Source organism: Denticeps clupeoides, chromosome 6 (assembly GCF_900700375.1).
Source record: "Denticeps clupeoides chromosome 6, fDenClu1.1, whole genome shotgun sequence".
In the NCBI taxonomy this organism is placed as follows: Eukaryota; Metazoa; Chordata; class Actinopteri; order Clupeiformes; family Denticipitidae; genus Denticeps; species Denticeps clupeoides.
Window position 1 is genome coordinate 8,825,820 of NC_041712.1, and position 22,424 is coordinate 8,848,243.

A 22,424-nucleotide genomic window follows, 5' to 3' on the forward strand; every position below is an offset into this window, starting at 1 on the left:
AATGTTGGCATCCTTTAGAGGTTCTTGTGTTGCCATGGTTACCTGACTTTTGTCAGCCATGTTTGTTTTCTCAAGATCAGCCATCTTTTCATTGAGCTTTTCCAGGAGCTCCCTCTCCCTCTGCAGTTGGGTCACCTCTGCATCCTGCTCCCCCTCCAGCAAAGCCTGCTCCACCTCCATCTGAGAACACATCCACCTCAACTATTACAAAGGACCATGTTAAAAAAAATACTCAATGAGCCCAACACAAATGCAACACACCTCTCGGATGGATTCCTCCATCTGATTGTTCAAGTCTTTGACCTTCTGCTCCAGCTCCTCAATGTTATTCAGCACCTGAATGCGCTCCTCCTCAATGCGGGTCACCTCCTGCTTCAGCTGGGCATCCTCTGCCGCCTGTGGATGACACCACAGCTGCTGGCTAACTGACCCGAAATGATTTCTGGTGCCTGGGAACCCACTGACGGCATCTGGAACCCATCTAGTAACTTAGGGACAAACTTCCTATAAACATATGGCAGATATGTGCCGCACAAGAGCTGAAGTTTGTTTTCACTGTGAAAAAAAAGCAAATATGCCAGAAATATGCTCTGAATCTTAAACCAGGAGAGAGGAGAGCTCTTTCTGTCTCCGAGGTTCGTACAGGTGATGATCTCCTACAGGGGTCTCCTATAGCAGAATGAGAAAGGCTCCTACAGGCCCTCAGTATGAGAGAGACCCAGATGGAAAAAGGTCTCACACGAGCCCTTGCATCTGCTTTAGTTTAGAAAGAAAAAGAGGAAAAGTGCTTAGCAGAGCAGACAACTTCACAAAATTCTCCTGTCAGCACAGACACTACATTTGCTGGCCAAGGATATAACTGCCTTCCCTGCATAAATGCAATAAGTGATGTGCTTTCTTCATCAGTATGAACATGAATAAGTCACATGTAAAATTTAGATTCTGAACTATTTTATCTTGATTGTGCAAATCAGTTCTTATAATTAGCCAACACCAACTCAAACTGCTGACACACAAACACTCTCTCTTTCTCTCTCGCTCTCTCTCGCTCTCTCTCTCGGGGCAATCTATTGTTCTCTAAAGTACTGTAATTTATCATAGCATTATGCAATATCATTAAAACATGTGACTTTGACTTTGTGTTTGTGTGTCTCCATGTTTAATGATGTTTTTATGATGTTTAAACCAGCACCTTGTGTCTTTTTTTCATACTTATTCATGTATTTTTATTTTAATGTATTTCTTTATGTAAATCATTTGGGAATTAGTTTTGGAACTAGGTAAGTGTTAAAAAGTGTTTTTTGTTTTATTTAGGTTAGGGTTTAGTTAGAGAGGTAGTATCACACGATGCATATATTGTTAAAATCTTTGTCATGTCTATTGATTTACCATCCTTTTATCTGCGAGTGTCATGGTGACTGGACATGGCGAAGAAGGAGGGTGCATACGTCACAAGACACACAACATGGGGAAACATCACCAAACAACAACCCAACGGCAAACAGAAACGAACACGGCAGCTTCAAAGCAGGCAGACACAACCAATCAGGAAACATAATAACACAGAACAAACATGAAACTCCAGTCCGAACCCCGAATCCAGAGTATCCTCTTCTCCGGACAGCAAGTATTCCCTGCTGTTACATAACTCACAAATTGAGGACAGATATGATTGTTGTCGTTCAGTTCTTACTGATATCAGAACATTTTGGGTCATTTCTTCTCCATTCAGATTATTATCAAAGTTAATATTTCATAGAAAGGAAACACTTCAGAGGAAGAAAATGGGAAAGTCTCTTTCTTACACACCCCCCCACCTCTCTCTCTCTCTCTCTAACACAGTCTCACACACACACACACACAGAGTAATTCTGATGGGATAAAGTAATTTCCTCTCTTTAAACAGCAGAGAGCTGTAACTCCAGAGTCCCCCAGAGGGGCTCCATTAAAGCCGGGGCACAGTCATTACTGCCTGCCTGCAGCAGCATGTGTGTGAGATGCCACAGTTGGTCAGAACTCATCCTCCTTCCGCAACCAAAGGCACAGCTAAGTATAGCTTTTACATTTAAACACAGACACAACCAGCGGCTTCACACATTCACACAATGACTGAGGTGAAATCTTTTAAAAAGTGGACTTAAAGAATGGACATACACACACACACACACACACACACACACACACACACACACACACACAGAGTAATACCCCAAACTCCCAAAAGCATGCATAGTTTCCACTACCTCATAAAAGGTCCTACAGGATAAACAGCCATTTGGAAGAGCCAGACAAAGACTTCCCATTAAAAATCACACCCACCCTCAGTCCTTCAATTAAAAAGCTATTCTGACTGAAAGCCAGGATAAAATTACAATCAAGTGAAGACGGCTGTGTGCAGAAATAACCTACCGTATTTTAAACACTGAATGTCCACATTTCTATGCTTACCTAAAAGCCAGCGAAGTATTCTCCGTCAAAAAACACTTAAAATAGAACAAAAATAGGTCTACACGTGATTCCGGACCCAAGTGCCGACCCATGCCTGTAACCTCCAGGAATCTTATCCTTGTTTTTTTTTGCATCACATACAAAAACATTATCTGTGAAATGCATGCATCACTACAAAAAACGGGTCAGGGTGGTAGTAGCCTAGTGGGTAACACACTCGCCTATGAACCAGAAGACTCAGGTTCAAATCCCACTTACTACCATTGTGTCCCTGAGCAAGACACTTAACCCTAAGTTTCTCCAGAGGGGGACTGTCCCTGTTACTACTGATTGTAAGTCGTTCTGGATAAGGGCGTCTGATAAATGCTGTAAATGTAAAATGTAAACAATGGGCTGTGGTGGCCTAGCCTAGCAGATAAGAAAGCAGACTCATAACCAAGGGGTTGCAGGTTCAAATCCTGAGTCACTTAGGTCCACTTGAGCAAGGTACCTACTCACTTAGGTCCACTACTCACAAAAGGATGATGTGCAAAATGCAGAGGACACCATATGCTGTGTTGTGTATCACAATGACAAAAACTTTCTCTTTCACAATGTGTCGAGTGGGTGCAGGTATTAAATGATCTGACACAAACCCTTGATCTGTGCATCACTTGCAACCACCAAAATGAACCTAAAAGCAATAGCATCAACACAAATAGAAGATTAAGTTTTCTCTTTGACAAAAATGCACACATTCATTTATAGATGCTTACCTTGCGGAGCTGAGGAGAGGGGGCGGAGCTAAGCAGACTATTTGCAGGTGATGGAGCTCTAGGATCATGATGCCCGCTGTGTCTGCGCAGGCGAGCAGCCTGCAGGTCCCTGGACCCTCCGGACACAAAGCCATTCTCCACCGAAGCCTTCTGCCAGGCCGCCGCTGTCGGCGTGTCTGAGAACACCGACTCGTCATCAGACACCTGCAGCTTCTCCAGCTCCCGGTTGATCTTCTGCAGATCGGACACGGCCGATGTCCCCGGACTCTCGAGCTCCGCCTTTCCACCCAGCTCCGAGCACAGAGTCAGGATGGTCTCCAGACGCTGCCGCTCCTGAGGTCACACACAGGAACATACAGTCACACAAACACATACACATTTCTATCCGATAAACACATTTTCTTTTAGCCAGAAGAATCAATACATACAATGGGCCGGTGATGAATTGATAAAACATTGTATTGTTGCAATGAACATCCACAATGTCATCACATTTCTTATAAAACATAATCTTTCTTAAGTTTCTTTTTCCTACATTTGAGTTTCAGAGAATCCTCATAAACGAATATACTGTGAAACAAATGATTTCTAGGGTGTGTCGTCCAGTTCATGGTGATCCGATTGTTAGCAGATGTGTCTAAAGCTGATTCTTTTGTAAAACCGAGTGGCTGAAGTTTCACCCGTAGTTAACAGCATGACTGCCTGCACTGAGCGAGCATGTGATCACCCCTAGAACAAAAAAACTCAAGAGAAACTCAAGTCACCACATTTCAGGAAAAAATAAAGGCTCGGCATTGATACGCGCAGCGATCAAAGGGGACGTCTGTCCCAGGAGACCTGCGGCTTCCTCTGTACTGTTCCTCTCTGGGTTTTTTGGTCTGTTAAAGGAAAGTGTGTGAATGCAGCAATAAAACACACAATTCAGCACGCTACAGTTTGAAAACATGTAGATTAGATCAAAGCAGGGTTCATGTTTAATGCTACTTCCCTTGGCCCTCCTTCTGCCTGAACATTACACAGCATAAGCATGTGCTTGAATGCATGTAACAACAATGTTCAGTTTATCTAGGCTGGATTTCAATGGTTCATGAGAAAATAAAACACAAATCTCAGCTCAGCATAATCTAAAACAACACAGTTTTGCTTACATCTGCTTTTCATGAATTTGTACCTCCAGTACAACATTCAGTCAGCATTAAATGCAAGCAGATATTTAGAAGAGTATGAAATGGAAAATGAGATGTATATTTGAGCAAAAATAAATAAATGTGGCTGTGGTATATCATCTTATCCACCATTATACATTTTTACATTTTACATTTTGTTCCCGCAACAACAACACAAGCCCAAATATTCTAATTCATTTAAAACCTGCATGCAGAAAGACGCGTGAAGAGTGTGTACTAAAGTACAGTACAGGCCAAAAGTTTGGACACACCTTCCCATTCAATCTGTTTTCTTTATTTTCATGACCATTTACATTGGTAGATTCTCACTGAAGGCATCACAACTATGAATGAACACATGTGGAGTTATGTACTTAACAAAAAGTGGAGACCTGGACTCCACAGTCACCGGACCTGAACCCAGTCGAGATGGTTTGGGGTGAGCTGGACCGCAGAGTGAAAGCAAAGGGCCCAACAAGTGCTAAACACCTCTGGGAACTCCTTCAACACTGTTGGAAAACCATTTTAGGTGACGACCTCTTGAAGCTCATCGAGAGAATGCCAAGAGTGTGCAAAGCAGTAATCAGAGTAAAGGGCGGCTATTCTGAAGAAACTAGAATATAAAACATGTTTTCAGTTATTTCACCTTTTTTTTGTTAAGTACATAACTCCACATGTGTTCATTCATAGTTTTGATGCCTTCAGTGAGAATCTATCAACGTAAATGGTCATGAAAATAAAGAAAACACATTGAATGGGAAGGTGTGACCAAACTTTTGGCCTGTACTGTAAACGCAAGAAAGAACACCCTTCTGCTGCGCACACTGTAGCCATGTGAGGAGGGGTGTGTGATGATAGATATAGCATTGGCATAATTCATGAAGAGTCAAAATGTTACGTTACTTAAGTTATTGTTATTCTTAAATTTCAGCATGAAGCATTTTCATGTAAGATTTCCAGGAGAAACACTACCTCGGCGAATTTTGTGCTTACATTTGCTCTGCTGTTGTATATAATGCTGTGTTGCTATTGTTACATTATAATGCTGATGCTTCTGCTGGCACTTTGGCGCAATAGATTAGCGCAATTAGAGGCAGTCTCTCATGAATTGCAGAAAATCCTTAGAAAAGAAGGACGTAATATGCCCCTCAGTCTGTTATCATTGCCTATCACCCAGTTCTACTGACTACTGCCATTAACATGGTACCTATAAAGTTTTCGGTGGTCTTGAATAGACAGAAAATAGTTTGTGATCTTCAGGAACCATGTTATTGATGGAGAGTATTTTAAGTTAAATTAAGGCCATTAAGTAATCAGTGCATGTCTGTGTAAACTCTCACCAGTCTCTCTACCTCCTGCTCCCTGAGCCGCTCGTCCCGCTGGCGCTGGTGATAATCTCTGAGCTCCTCCTTGCCACTGAGGGAACTGATGCTGCCCCGCCTCTGGCCTGCCCCCAGCCCAGGCCCCACCCCTCCTTTTCCAAAGGACAGTCTTCTCTCCCCAATACCCAGGTCCAAGCACGGGGCGGAGCCGATGGAAGACAGGCTGGAACGCCGGGGGCTTCCTGGCACGCTGGCGGGCACGGTGACGTCGGGTGGCCTCTCCAGCGATGGCAGGCTGCGACGGGGTCGCGTTGAGCGCCGGGGGGCTAGAGAGAGGGCAGGGGCACCATCCGACCGATACAGTCGTGGGAGTGAGAGACTGTGGGCACTTGCCAACCCATTCAGGGAACCCGTGGAGAACTTCCTTTGGCGAGGGGACGGGTCACCAGCACTTGCTTCACTGTCTCTTGCAGACAGGAAGCGTCGACTGAGCCTTGGAGATGAGGGCATGCTGGCGGATCCCCTGGGGGCACGACGTGGGACGGCCAGGCTGTCACCCACAGTATAAGAAGATGAAGATGGGGTCCACATAGACAGCAGCGAACCAGCAGTCTGAGGCCGCCGCCCTTCCATGCCACATTGAAACAAGCTGTCCTGTGATTGGTGGCGTGAGCGGGAGTGGCTATGGGTCAGAGGGGAAGGAGGCATGCTGAGACTGCTGATTGGAGGGTTGTAGGAAGACACCCTAACTGATAAAGGCAGACGTTCTTGCTTCACAGAGCTTGAAGTGGAGGACACAGGGCTGGGGGGCGGAGACATGCTGAGGTAGGTGTGGCCACATTGAGCGGCGCTGGCACGCAAGCTTGCCTCCAAAGCCGACTTCCTGCGCTGAAGGCTCTCCATCAACTCCTGAAGCTCTGCCTTTGAACGTGTGCCTCTAATGAATGGTGGACCAACCACTGGGACCCCATTGGTGTGTGCCAACCTTACACACTCTGAGAAAGTACACACACAAATACACACACACACACACACACACAATGAAAACAACAGTCCATTCACTGTACTGCTGTAACCATTAACATCAAATGTTAATTCAGAACGGTGTGGTCTGATGTTGAGCCAAGCCCACAGTTGGCTGCTACAGAAAACCATTAATCAAACAGCATATTTACTACTATAAACCTGAAAGGCAAAACATGTCACAAGGTACTTTAGGTTACATGTGTGTACAATTCACCCCTCATGTGACTAATCTGTGTTCATTATCTCACACCTCTGAACTGCTTAGCTAGATAAAAGAAACTACTAATCCACACTTCTTGTGCACAGTCAAAATACAAACTGTGTGTATATTTATGTGTGGAATCCTCCATCTGTAAGATGTTACTTGCACTTTATCAGTCGGTTGGATCATTCCAGCCACCCTGTAATGTCGCATTACCTACTGTCTTGTTTACTGCACATGTTTGTGTATTTTAAGTTGATAGGGCAGTGGAGTCCTAGTGGGTAAGGAAACTGACCCGTAACTGGAAGCTGGTTCAAATCCCGAGCCGAAAAGGCAAAAAAAAAAGCAACATCCTCACCCACTGCTTCCCGAGCACCTTTCATGGCTGCCCACTGCACACTAAGGGTGATGGCTTAAATACAGAGGACACATTTTGCTGTGTTCACCGTGTGCTTCACAATGACAAACACTTCACATGTTCATTTGTGTACACTGCATTATCTGATCCTTGCAATTCCATCTTTGTGTCAATTTATGTGTAACTGTGATGACAATAAAGTTCACTTAAAGTTAAGTGTAATACAATATAAGGCAGTGCATTTATAATATTTAATATGTTCTATTTAGTGGTGGGCCGTTATCGGCGTTAACGTGCTGCGTTAACGTGAGACTCTTACCAGCGATAAAAAAAATATCGCCGTTAATCTATTCACAAAGTTGTTTGGGAGCTGGGTCTATACTACGCAAGCTATTGTGCTGGAGTTAAATGGTTACACTAGATTTATAAGTATATTTCTTCTTTCTTGTGTCTTTTATTTTCTTATTTCCTAAAGACTTATTTTGTTTTTGAGACCCGGTTCAGGTCTCTTGGACACATGGCGTGAGTTGTGAGAGGTGCGTGGGGTTTGTGTGCAAAAAGTTATTTCTTTCATTTTAATTCATGTACATATTAGGAATATTTTGCATGTGTGTTATTTTGTGAATATTTTTTTATGTTCTTTTAATACTGTATATTGTAGAGAGAGGTGCAGAAAGACGCGATGTTCTGACGCGACCTTGCTTTTTGTACAGAATACACTTTGCACAGAAAATCTCTTGGGTGTCAGCTCATCATTTGTGGTTCAAGAAACGAAATCAACGCAGAAGAAGAACCGCTACACTATGATGACTTTCACCTTGATATTTTAGCACGAATGTATACCTAGCCAAATTGCACTGTAGGGGGCGAGAACGAGTCTTCGAACTGTGAAATGACCACATCAAACGTTACGTGGTAACATGGATGCAGCTATTTAACTGAATAAACAGTTGGTAAACACAATTACATCTTATTGAACATAATGTATTTTCATCACCAATTATCATAGTAGAACAGCTTTCTCAAGCAGTTTGTGATGCATTTTGGAAACAGGAGATGAGCCCCTGGTCTAATACGCCACCTGGCTTGAGAAACCTGTTCTCAAAGACTTACTTTTAGTCATTATTTGGGTAGCACATATATTCTGAATGCCTTCGGCAGAATTCAAATGAGCCATTTTAATCTAGATTAATCTATATATTATATTAGAGGAGGGCATAGATTAATTTTTCTTACTCTAGATTAATCTAGATTAATTCCAAGATTACAGTGAGATTAATCTAGATTAAGAAAATTAATCTATGCCCACCTCTAGTTCTATTCCTAACCTCAACCTTCATATTAAGTATAGATGTATGTTTAAAATATGTATAGGTACATTTACATGCATGAAGATAACAGTTCATGTTTATTTGTCCCAGTAACTGTTCTAATGTGCTCAGGGGCTTCTTGCAATAGATTTTTTTCTTTGAAAAACATCTGACCTCCTCATGTAATTCCACCTTTTCCGCCTTTGGCAAATGTAACGGAAGCTAGGCATTTAAACATAAATTACAAGGGAGGCTCATATTGGAGCTGAATGCATTTATAATGGAGTCATTAAGTGAAAGCCATTCATTGCAGGATTTCCTTATTGTCATTAAACAGTGACATAATGTGTAGAGAAAGCGTCTCTGTTATCCTGTTGTTCTCTGAGCTGCAATAAAATCTTGAGTTTTGCTTGTAGGAGACAGACCCCCAGTTCTTGTAGCACATCTTCTCAAATTATTGCCACATTCTCCTTTTAACAATTTTTATTTGTGTGTTTTACACAATTAGAACTAATGTTCAGATTAGTTTGACTGCTGTGTGTGCAATGTGAGTGTGCGTATGTCTTCACATTTATGTTTGTGTATTCCGTTGAATGTGTGTGTGTGAACACTCTGCTAACTCAGATCCCAAGAAACTCCCTCTGCAGACGTTTCAGTGCCCAACACAAACACTGTAGACTGAAGCTTCTTCTAAAAAAGGAGAAATGTGTGAGGGCAGTGGAATGCTTTCATACGTTCTGCAAAAGAGAGTGGGAACTGGACCTGAAGGAAACCACCACCCACAATGTGTGTGCATGTGTGTGTGTTCCAGACCACCTGTGAGACTTTCATAATCCGTATAATGGCATGTGAGAGTTTTCACCATGTGTGTAACTCGTATGACCTTTCACCCTGTATTTGCACCTCACATGATATTACAGCAGCCGTACATAAACCAGAGCCGTCTCTCTCTCTCTCTCTCTCTCTCTCACTGTTTACACTGTCTGCCTGTTTACTAAAATCCAATACAAAGACAGAGACAGAGAGTGAAAGAATGAGATAAAGCGAGCGAAGATGTAACTGGAATGTTGAAAGCAAACGGCAGATCAATACGATAGACGTGGTGTGAAGTGATGGAGACGAGCTGGGTGGAGCAGGCGGTGAGGTAAGAGATGGATGGGGGGGGTCTCCGTACCTGAGCCGTAGCCCAGAGCTGCTGTACTCTTCTGCTGTTGCATGCTCTTCATGCGGCCGGCCTCCTCCGTGTGGTTAAAGGACACTGGATTTTTCCAAACGCAGAGCGTACCCTGGTGAACACAGAACGCACACGATCCCAGTGGTGCCGTTATATTAATAATGCACACTGTTATGATTAATTAACATTTATTTACCAGGTGAGGTGACGACCATCTGCTACCTGCTGACCGCTGTCAGAAGGCTGTTGCTTGGCAACAACACCAGCAGGTAACAGTTGGGGTCCAAAGTAAACTCTTCACGTGAAGGTTCTCAGAATTTTATATTCATAAACGTTGTAAATGTAACAGTAACCTTTTTAAATGTTGTTGGGGGAAATTCCCGAGTTACAAGAGAGGCTGAGTCCAGCAACCTTACAGTTACATAAAATCAAACTGCTTGAAGGAGCAGCCAGTTCTGCAATCCAAAACCCCTCCACCCAGTCCCATCCACCCACACACATACCCACCCACCCATTCACTCACACACACATCTACACGGTGAAATCGCTCACACACACACACACACACACACACACCTATGTAAGAAACAGCAGAAAACGCTAATGATTAATTTATTAGAATTAATGATGAATGACCCACACACAAACACCCACACTCACACTCACACACACAAACAGTGATTCCAGCTCTGCAGTTGAATGAGTGGAAAAACAGACCCAGGAGGAAGAGCTCAGATTCCATCATGAATCTAGAGTCTCTACAGTGGAACAAAGTCCACAACACCTTCCAAAGAGGCCCGGGCTGAGCCAATAACGAGGCGAACGAGTTTATGTCTCTGAGACGTCTATCTCGCTCTCTTTCATGCCCCCGTTGCCTTCCAACCTCCCCTCCGCAGCCTTTCTGATTACGTCAGCACAGCCAGCTTCCTGACGGCCTCGAATCAGCTGATCACAGCAGCCGCACTGGAGCAAACAGTGGAGAAGCTCCAAGTAACTTAGAAAACAGACACACACACACACACACACACCAGTGTGCGTTCTCCCAGTCCATGCACACACTTAGAAACACATTCACACACACACATTCCTCGGCGCCCACTCATTCACACAGTCACATTATCAGTCCACATCTGTTGCCTGCACCCCTAAATGAAAACACAAACTCGATCTTTGACTCCTGAGTCAGACAACCTGAGGTTCAGCATGTGTGTGTGTGTGTGTGTGTGTGTGTACAGGATGTGAGGGATCATGTTTCCCAGTCGGCGATGCAATCCTGCAGCATGAGTTCACCTCCGCCAGCCACCTGAAAAAGCTATGCTCAATGCAGCCCAGACAGGTACACACACACACACACACACACACACACACACACACCTAAATAAAGCTGCTCATTCTCTCATTAACTTCATTAGGGGACATAATGCTGGGGTTAAAGAACACACATTACAACAGAATGCTCTCCAGCGCTCCAAAGGTGTAGTTCTTTACACTTAAATAACATTTGACTTATTTTTCCTCACACGCCACTATTGTTTTTCCAGGCTGTCACAGCCCCAAATAACTAAAAGTCGGGTTTAAATTGAGGGTTGGGCTAAACTGGCAGCCCCAATAGCACCCTGGCAGGCCAATGCCCGAATTAAGCGGCCGCTGGTCGGGAGGCGGAAAAGTACAGAGCCCCCTGTAAGCCTTTCCTTGACAAATAAGTAAAAGACTACAAACATGGAGGAGAACCAGTACACCGCAGGAAGCCACAGAAAGGTCACCAAGTCAGAAGGAGTTCCAAATAGATAGAGCATTGCCAATTATTGGAATAAACTATAAGTTCCTGGTATACAGTGACTTGGTGACTTTTCTGTCTTGAATATTGACATACATATGCTCACATATTTCACAGACAGGCGCGGCTGGGCACCTAGCTGGCGCCGGTTAGGGTGATAACTGGGTCCTAAACACTTTCTGCTGCCGCTTGTGAGGGACCCTTTAAAGGATACATGCAGGAAACGGGAAACGTTCCTGCATTGACGTGTTTTCTGTCAATGCAACACACGTTACCAGCAGACTGACAATATACACATGCTGCCTGTGGTTTTTTTTATGCAAGTTTCTTCATGAGCCATCATGCTCTTTTGTTGTCTGCTTAAAAATCATTTCTCTTAATAGGGCTTCCATGTCTCCTTGATCTCTCACCAGCGCAGTATGACAACATACTATATTTCTAGCCGTTTAAACAGAATCAATTTGTTGATGTAAGCATTCGAAGTACTTTACTTTAAAGCACATACTTTAAATGATTAAAACCTCAAAATACTTTGTTATTTAATTGGTATATTATGTCATAGGCTCAACATTTTTTCTAATCATTCATATCTATATTATTATGTTTTTACCATTTTCCAAGTTAAGGTGTTCTTCATCAGTTCTATTGAGACCATTTTCAGAAACTGACATAAAATTCTAACTTTTTTCCTGCATTGGCACTCTACCCTGTCATGAAGAATATTTACCAATTAACAAAATCTGTATAAAGTTACAGAAATTCCGTTTGTGAAAGGTAAATGTATGGTGGCAGTAGCCTATGAATCATAAAACCTGGCCAATATTTATTCCCAAAACTTAAACGTGCCAACATTTTACCAGATAACAGGACATAAAAAAACGCCCACACACACAAAGACTGATTTAAAATTATCATTTTTTAACTGAGTTCTACAAAATAAAATAAAAAAAAAACATGCATGTGATATGGTTTGGATGATGGCGCCCAGCTAACTGTTTTTGAAAAGTTTTTCACTCCACGTGACCAACAAATCACTACGAGAAAATCAGCGTGGAAAAGGAGCGTGGGACGGCTGAATAAATCTCTTCAGCTCCGCGGTAATAAAGTCACGACCGCCGCAGCACACGTCCCGATAGTCCGCGTCCAACATAAAAAAAAACCCAACATCCATTCACATCTCTGCTTCCGTCCTTCACCTCTGAAAACGAACCCGGGGACACAAAACGGGAGGAAGAAGTGACGATAGTCGGATTATAACGGTCCCCACGCGCGCTCACCTCGGTCCGCTGTCCCCGCTCGGCCCGTCCCGTTCGGATGATGGACGGTCTCCCCTCTCCGCGGTTCTACTCTGCATGACAAAGAGGAGCGAGACTCCAGACAGCAGACACACACACACACACACGCACACGCACCCTCCCCCCACATGACCCACGGGCCCGGGACACGCCGGGCTGGGGGTGGGTGGTCGCGAGGAGGGGGGGGGTGCTGTAACCCAATCCTTCATCGATCCAAGTGACGACAGAGGACCTGTACCCGCCTGCCACCCCGATTTCGCGCATCTCTGCCATTTCACCATCTGCTCTTTCGCTCGTTAAAAGGAGAAGAAAAAAGTTTTGAGACTTTCCAGATTGGGGCAAAAACTCTTTTTTTTTTAAATCTGGGTTCATCACCCCTTGCTGTAAACAATTAAAGACCAAATTTCCTGAGTTTTTACAATCTGTCTCCAGAGCTGGAAACATCACAAGTGTGCCGGAGTTAAATGGTTACACTAGATTTATAAGTGTATTTCTTCTTTCTTGTGTCTTTTATTTTCTTATTTTCTAAAGACTTTTATTTTGTTTACCTGTATTCTGATGTGGGTAAGGGAATTATAACGACAATCAGGGTGTTTGTTCAATTGTAGAATGTTAAAATGTGTTAATGTTTCTGGTTATGTTAAATATGTTTATGTATTTTTGTTTGTTTAATTTATGGTTATTATAAGAAGTTATGTGGGTTCTAAAACTTTGATCACCCCCCCGAAAAGTGGTTGGATGCAGCCGTGCCCTTGGGTTGGTGGGTTGGAGACCCGGTTTACATGCAAAAAGTTATTTTTTTCTATTTTAATTTATGTACATATTAGGAATATTTTGCATGTGTGCTATTTTGTGAATATTTTTTCATGTTCCGTTAATACTGTATATTGTAGAGAGAGGTGCAGAGAGACGCGGTTTGTGACGCGATGTTCTGATGTGACCTTGCTTTTGTACAGAATACACTTTGCACGGAAAATTTCTTGGGTGTCAGCTCGTCAATTACGGTTCAAGAAAAGAAATCAAAAAAATTACACAACGCAGAAGAAGAACCGCTACACAAACAAACACGGTGCTGTGCACTGCTGCTGGTGGGCCATTCCAGGACCAATTCATTCTGATGAGTAGGTGATACACACACACACACACACACACACACACACATACACACAACTGAAAACCAGACAGAGAAAGGACATGGCAACCCACCTCCATATCATACAGAACTGCAGTGTAGCCTGTTCTCTAAGATGTGTAGACTCGTGTCTCTGGGGTTCACCCGGACCATGTCCTGTCCACTGTGATGTAAAAATTATGTATTTTTTTAAGCCAATGCTAAACAGGGTGCAAAAGAGGCAGTGTGTCCGAGGCCGAGGGTACCAGACGTTCTAGCACCTATATTAAGACGCGACTGTAAAGACATTGTGCTTATAAAGCATCCTGGTTTGAGACAGGGGCCCTTCTCCCTCTGTTCTCCATCACTTTCTCAGCTCCAGTTGCATTGTGGGGTGGGAGGGGGGCTGTGCTGGAGTGCCGCCCAGAGTGGCTGATTCGTTCCAGACATCCACGCTCCAAACGCACATACATGTGTACGCACAAACACACTTACTCTCCTGCACGCACACAAGACACACTCACTCCTCCTCTCAAACACACACACTTGGACAGAGGTGTGTTAGAGATCTGTGTAGCGCAGAGCTGGGACTGATTAGTGTGAGGGAACAACTGAGGAATGCTAGTCTGACTCTTGCGGAAGGGAGGGGACATGATGGACAGCTTGAGCACCATCACGGACCCTCCTTTCCATGTCCACTGTGCAAAAACGGAGCAAGAAAGTATATTTTGTCTTTCCATCAGACCAAGGAACACAATCTTGCTTCGTGTGTGTCTGCTGGCCTCCTCTAGATCCATAAATATTTACCTGGCAGCCAAGGGACTGGCAAACACACACTGACCCCACGACCGCTGTGATGGGTGGAGAACACGAGCAAGACCACAAAATTTTTAAATTATAGCAGAACTGGGCATACAGTGAGTAACTACTTACGATGTAAGAAGGTAAACGTGAAGGAATTTATGAATGTTCTCGTCATTTTGTCAATATATTAACCAACCCCGACAAAGAGATGAGGAACGACTGAGTTTCGATGGGTACAGACACACCAGTAGGAGAGAGAGCGAGAGAGACAGAGAGCAGGGACACTCTGTCTGCAGGAAGTCATTCATTTGCCACATTTGTTTTGGTTCCCCTGTCTGGTTGTACTTATTTGGGTTAGAGCTACACACACCACATCAGACGCCCCCTGCTGAGACCTGTGTGTTACACAAGGCGGAACAAAAGAAGGAGGGAATAAGGAAGGAAAGCTGTGCTGTGACAAAGCCATCACAGATTTACATGTACAGCATTTATCAGACGTCCTTATCCAGAGCGGCTTACAGTCAGTAGTGACAGGGACAGTCCCCCCCTGGAGACACAATAGTAGTAAGTGGGGTTTGAACCTGTGACTTTGTGGACTTCTACTTCATGTATGTTACCCACTAGGCTCCTGCCATGGCATATATCATTTAAAAGAAATACTAAAGAGCATTTTGCAGTCTTGATAATTAATAGGATTCATCATGAACATGAACATGAAATATGATTCTATGAGTGTAGTCTTACCTTGGGTCAGCTGGGTTGGTCTGGTTACAGGGACTCTATCAAGGCAGCAGGGGTTTCCACAGGGGTCAAGGGTGATGACCCCTGACACACTGGTAATGATGCAGTGCTCGGCATGAATCCCTGACCCCTTCACAACAACATCCTGTGGAACCGTGGCATCCTCCCTACCAGTGCGTGTTACTTCTGGAAAGGAGCAGGTTTTATGTTACAATGAAAATGAAAACAACAACCCACAGTACAGTTAACATATACAACGATTATTAAATATAATCTACCTGTACCTTTAATGAGTGTGATGAGGGTGATGGCCACACTGAGATGGCTCACCATATCTGGAGTCAGTTTTTCTGTTTGGCTCTGCCCCCCGAGTCAGTTCTCCTGGATTTCTTCATAGGAGGAGACATATTGAGGTCAAATTTATATAAAAATTTGATTCTCCCATGTTTTATTGCATAAGAAATTACTAATGAACACAATCAAAACATTGAAATATTTCACAAAATTATCAAATGTTGCAAATTTAGGTTTAGGAGTTCAGCAGTCCCAACAGGCCAGAGAGAGTGTGTTGGCCAGCAGGAAGAAGCTCTTGCTGAGTCTGGTAGTCTTGCATCACATACTACAGTAATGTTTGCCTGAGGGTGGAAGGTGGAAAGAACACTACTGTACAAAAAATTAACAAAAACTCCGCACTTGTCAAGGGTCGTTCACATTCTGCACTGTATACACGTATCCCATAATCTAGGAAATGTACAGAGTCTTTCAAATGAGAAGACTGGAAAAAGTTTGGAAAGGAATGTTCACACGAGCCCCTGGGACCAGAAGATGGAGAAAAGGAAGGGAGGCACAGACAGAGAAAAAAAAAAGACGAGAGGAGGGGAGAAAAAAGGGGCAGGGCAATACGTTTTGCAGATGGAAAAACAAACAGAGATTGTAAGGCTAAGTGGTAAAGAGGGTAAAAAATGCCAACATGGTTGATATGTGGCCAAAAACAACAAAGCCCAAGAAATCAACAGCGATGACAAGAAGTGAAGTATTTTTTAAAGCCAAAAGAATTACAGATTTGAGCAAATAAGGATCCTCACAAGAGGATCAAGTTCACAAGGACAGCTCCCTGTGAAGTATACAGTTCACCAGTACATGGGTATTAGCCATCCACACTACTTCAGCCACGTGATTGTTTATTAGTTTTCTCTTTCCCTATTTTTGCAAACCAAATTGTGATGCAAAATCCTCCAGGAAGGTTGGGTTTAACTCTGCAAAGAAAAATGTTGGTCCAAGCAAATGCAGAAACATATTAGGGATTTAATAAATGATGTTGTTATTAGTGTTATTAGTAATGAACTTAATTGGCTGTTTTTTGTTGGTAGAAAGCAGTCTAATTTTCAGACACCACATTTAGAATCTACCGAATTGCCAACGTCATCTCCAATGTCATCTATGTGGTGCTACAGCACTATTCTGTATGTCACCATGGTTTTAAGGCAGCAGTTTTCCAGGTGCATTTCAGTTTTATATTTAGGGTCAGGGTTAATATTAAAGGTAAATTTAGGGCATGAGTCACCACAGTTTTTATAACTTTCTTATAGTCTGACTTATGTCAGAAAAACTACAACCGAGTTAAATAAAATGATTGTATTCGTGGTTTTGAGTCCTAGTGAACTTCATTGATAGTAACATGAAAGCATGTTGTAAGTCGCTCTGGATACGGCTTAAAATAAATAGAATTTATTCCAAGACTAAAACAAATACCACAGTTTTATGGCAAAAAATTTTAGGCTCATTGTTTTAGTTGCCAATATTTTGTCAACAAAATTTAGGACAAAATATCTTTATAACCTTTATTACGTAATGGAAATGTGACAAGAAGAAATGTAAATGCTTATCCTGTGATGAAAACTATAATGAAATATATAAGTAAACAAGCCTAAATATGGTGTACAAAATAAAAATTATACTAACATGTTCTCCCCTAATTTCCCTGTTTTTGACCATCGCGCCATTCTTTATTCATTATTTAATAAATCCTTGTTTCCCAGAATGTCCCATCTCTGCACTTCCTTCCCCTGTCAGCTGTGACTTCTGGGGGAGCACTGAAGATGAGGGAGACACGGACGACAATGAGAGCGATGATGACGGGAGTTGGGCGGTTGGTGCCGGGATGGTTCCACCCATCTCACCCATCCACGATCACCACGAGGTCCGTGAGGAACCACGTCACATCCGGTGGTGTGAGGACAGCGAGGAGGAAGATGGGGGGTTAGCTGGTGGAAGAGGACGATGGGAAGTCACCAGCCAGCAACTGCGCTGCTGGGACTGCCTTGCGGGGAATCCACCCGGACGTCCACCACCCTCCACACCACACACCCACCACCATCTCCAGCCATGCGCTCAGCCCCGTGTTGGACAAACCCATGGTCCCAGGACCCTTCTCGAGAGCAGCAGGTACATGCCAGTGTTTTCTAACATTCTGTGGCATGTATTTTTCTGCTCTTCCCTCCCTCTCAGACACGGACAAGATCACAACCATCCTCACGTGTCTGACTGGGTCAGCATGGGGCTGGGGCGCAGACCTTTGGCAGCAGATGTACAGTATGGGTTTTCGGGGCTTCCTGGAAAGACTGAGGGTGGAGTTCGATCTGCCAGAGCCTGATCCAGTGATCGAACCCTGCCCCACCACAACACCCAGCGGCAGTCAGGATCCGGTGCAAGAAGCCACGTAGCTGGGTCCTTCGGTAGCCGGTAAGGAGAGCGGACCAGGCATTGGCCTGTGTCCGCCTCCAGAGGGGCGGAGCACCATAGAGCCCCCAGAAAGGCATGAGGACCCAGCTGGTACAGGCAGGAAGAGGGCCGGCATGGTTTGCTTCCTACTCTGATGAGCGGTCTTACCAAGTGACTTGGAAAGGACCCACATCTGCAGACTTTCCACTGGCGTTCCTCAGGGATCAAATCCTCTCCTTTTATCCCTCTACACAAGATCACTTAGTCAGGTCATTTACTCACATAGCTTATCCTACCACTGCTATACTGACAACACATAACTCATCTTTTCTTTTCCTCACTCAGATTTATATGCCGCTTCCAAAATCTCTGCATCTCTAACTGTCACGGGTGGGGCTGGACATGGCGATGAAGGAGGACGCATTCGCATGATCACAGGACAGGGGTTTAATATACACGAGACAAGGGAACATAAACACGCACAATGACCCGACGGCGAACAGACACGAACAGGATAGTTTTATACAATTATATAAATAGACAGCAGGTGAACACGATCAGGGAACATTGCACAAGACGAACATGAAACTCCGGTCCGGATTCCGGATCCGGAGTAACCCCTGCCGGTCCGGATCATGACACTAACTGACATTTCATCTCTGATGGCAGCTCATCATCTAAAACTCACCAAAACCGAACTAATATTCATACCAGCAGATTCTTCACCTCATCAGGATCTTGCTATCTACCTGAACAACTCACAGATCTGTTCTTCTCTAACTGCACGTAACCTTGGAGTGCACGTAACCTTGGAGTAGTCGACTCACATCACCAACCTTTCCTGCTCATGTAGATTCAGGCTCTATAATATCAGATGGATCCGCCCTTATCTATCAACACTGGCCACCCAGATTCTTGTTCAGTCCCTAGTAATCTCATGACTGGATTACTGTAACTCCCTTCTAGCAGGTCTACCCTCCAACCTCCAGTCGACCCTCCAGTACTGCTCGCCTGGTCCCTCCACCGCTAAAGGTAGGAGGAAGACACTCATCTAGACTCTTCTCTGTCTTGGAATGTCTAGGTGCTGGAATGAACTTCCCCTTGAGGTCTTGTGACTTTCTTATAGTCTGACTTATGTCAGAAAAACTACAACCGAGTGAAATAAAATGATTGTATTCATGGTTTGGAGTCCTAGTGAACTTCATTGATAGTAACATGAAAGCATGTTGTAAGTCGCTTTGGATAAGGCTTAAAATAAATTGAATTTATTCCAAGACTAAAACAAATATTCAAGAGCAGATGGGACAAACACATGATCCCATCCCTACATCATTCATTTAATTAGATCTGTTCCACGGGGCAGTGGTGGCCTAGCGGTTAAGAAAACGGACCTGTAAATGGAAGGTTGCAGGTTTGAATGCTGAGCCGCCAAGGTGCCACTGAGGTGCCACTGAGCAAAGTACCATCCCCACACACTGCTCCCCAGGCACCTTTCATGGCTGCCCACTGCTCCCTAAGGGTAAATGCAGAGGACACATTTTGTTGTGTGCTCCATGTGCTGTATTTGCTGTGTATCACAATGACAATCATTTCACATTCACTTCATATTCTTAACGCAATCCTCTCTCCAGTGAGGTCACTGAAACTTTTATTCCATTCACAGCTCAGTTCCTGCTGTACAGGTCAGCTGTGTCCTCCTGAGAGACCAGGGTTTGTTGGTATTGCTGGCCATCTTTATAACAACATACATAATGTACATACAACCAAGCATAGGAGGGAAGAAAAAATCCCAGTGAAAAGAATTTTCATGGTTCTAGCTGATATTCCCCAAGGCAGAACAAGTGGAGCATGTTGCCCAGGTTTTCCCACTAATCTAAAATCCTTACAAATCGCTGGAGAAATCTGGCACAAATAAAGAGGAACAGGGAGATTGTCCCCTCCTGAGACCAATTGGACCGAGGTCTAAGTACAGTCAGGCCATTTTTCTGATTATCTCAAACAGTTATCCCATTGTCTTCTAGCCTGAAGTTTCTTGTTAGTGGAGCCAAAAATGGCAGTGTCGTTTATTTCTTTAAAGAAAAAGTCCAGGAGTCATGCAAAAAAGCACTCAATTTCAACCCAAAAAAAAAAAACACACTCAGACTCATTAAGTGCACTGACTTCATGAAGACACAAGGCCATTAATAGACCCACGTCTCAAAAACTGGAAACCAGCAGTGCAACAGATCATACTGGTTTCTTTTAGAGATCATTCATTTAGTGGAAATCCTTCATATCCAGCCTGGACTGTTACTGAGCCGCAGGCATCTGGTCCATTTATAAACCGTAGCAAACTCACACAGGGACAGGGTTCTCGCCCAGGGATCCCACCAGAGCTGAAGCTTCATAAATCCACACTGCCGTCCCCAACAATGAACTTTCCATCTGCCTTGAGTCCCTACGTTGGTGGGACATGGCACATTTAATTTTCTTTTTTTTCACTCCCAACGGTGTTTAGCGATTCTGAGTCAATTCGATAAAAAGGTGGATCAGGTTTCTGAAGGCTACAAGTGAAAGTGCATTCATGCATTCATGCACCATACCTTATACTTCCCACACTGAAATGTAAGGGAAAATGCCAGTAGAAAAATATTTCATTATTTCAAAAACTATAAATATAAAATTATAAATATTTCAAAAACTTCATTTTGTCCTATATTTTTATTTAAACAGACAGAATAAAACTGTAGGGGCTTCTGCTTCATATCACTCCAGATTCTTCTTCAAACTTGAGAGAGCTGATGGCTTTGTTACGCAACATAAACATCAGTGCTATTTCATGATGGCCTTGCTGTACTGCACTGATATTCTGATATAATTACCAACCTGCATCATGACACATGACTTACTTTTACTTGACTTATTTGTACATAATTGATGGCAACCTTACAACTAGTAACAAGAGGAGGCATGGTAACTATTTGCAAAATTTAACTTTCTAAAAAACACAAAATAGCATTTGCATCCCAAAAACTGTCCCGCGGATATTCATCAATCAGAGTCACATGACAATGCGCTTCTTTGTTCCTCCTGAGAAATCAGGGAATTACCATTCTCCTCCAAACATTTTCATATTGTCCTGAAAAAATCACAGGAGAGTGTGTGTGTGTGTGTGTGTGTGTGTTTTAATAGCTGAATAAAAGTGTCACGCGCATCAGCACCGCCTCCACCAGCGTCACCCTGACCTGTCACATCTCCATGTCAGAAAATCCTCCTGAAGCTGTTGTGAGGTTCTTCAGAAGACATCAGAGTCCATTTTGTGATTCTCTGCTCCTTATCTTGACACTCATCATCTCCATCCATCCACTCCATCTATTCCTCACTGTCTGATGGGATCCAGAGAAGTTTAAAATCAAAAACAGAGTGGAACTGAAGAGTTTAAGAGGAGCCTGACTGCCATGCTAATCTGTCCATGGCGGAAATGTCCCTGGTTGTAAACAGGAAAGCCTCAGCCCTGTTCTGTCTCCAGAACACTGAACAAGGCAGCAGTCAGCTTCAGATCACACTGTGAGCTGAAGGCTGAATGCAGGCATTTATAAGCGGAAGAACAACCCTAAAACGAATAATAATTTGTTAATAATTTGGTGAATGTGCCTGTTTCGACATAATCCTCATAATGGTCTATTTCTAGGTTGTGTCAAACTAAAATACCGTTGTGAATGTTGGGAGTTATAAATATGATGAGATGAAATGTGAACATTGGGATCTTTAATAGTTTGAAAAAGCAACCATTACAACCAGAACAGCAAACAAGCAATTCTCTGTGCATTAACCAAATTAGATGCTTCCGCACTAAAAATCTGTCACATATTGTCACATATGTCAATATTTTAGCAAACCTGCTGTTAGTAGCATTATTGTAATGTAACAATTTACTCATAAGCATAAATTAAGCAAAATCAAACTAATATTTTTTAACTACTGAAATGAGAAAAAACCCACAACAACAAATGACAGCTACGGTTGACTTTTTTCAGTCTGTTGGAAAAAATTTAGTGAACACAGGTGAGTTGACCCACATGTATCCTTATCAAATCATAAGTTATACTTTAAAGATATAAAGTAGCATGGAATAGAATATTTCTTCAGGCAGTGTTTTGTATAGTGGCTGTCCTACAACCAAACTGTTTGCATTTTCTCCCATGAAAATGTAAAAAAAAAAGTCCAATACAGCA

At 43.3% G+C, this 22,424-nt stretch overlaps 1 protein-coding gene across 7 annotated transcripts in view; it reads right to left on the reverse strand.

The window, feature by feature from the left end:
- phldb2a (pleckstrin homology-like domain, family B, member 2a) overlaps window positions 1–21,743 on the reverse strand; it is a 32,473-nt gene extending 10,730 nt beyond the window's left edge. For 3 of the 7 annotated variants that reach the window (XM_028984347.1, XM_028984345.1, XM_028984342.1), the window contains exons 1-6: window positions 12,816–12,953; window positions 9,762–9,873; window positions 5,710–6,686; window positions 3,204–3,536; window positions 262–396; window positions 43–180 (exon numbers count right to left, since the gene is read on the reverse strand). In XM_028984347.1, the coding sequence (XP_028840180.1) occupies window positions 43–180; window positions 262–396; window positions 3,204–3,536; window positions 5,710–6,686; window positions 9,762–9,813 (1,635 nt within the window). In that variant the 5' untranslated portion in view covers window positions 9,814–9,873; window positions 12,816–12,953. Of the gene's footprint in view, window positions 181–261; window positions 397–3,203; window positions 3,537–5,709; window positions 6,687–9,761; window positions 9,874–9,957; window positions 10,202–12,815; window positions 12,954–15,492; window positions 15,676–15,773; window positions 15,879–21,434 lie in introns of those variants that run through there. The other 4 variants (XM_028984348.1, XM_028984343.1, XM_028984346.1 and 1 more) reach the window with 3 other exon arrangements.
- Window positions 21,744–22,424: the final 681 nt, after the last annotated feature.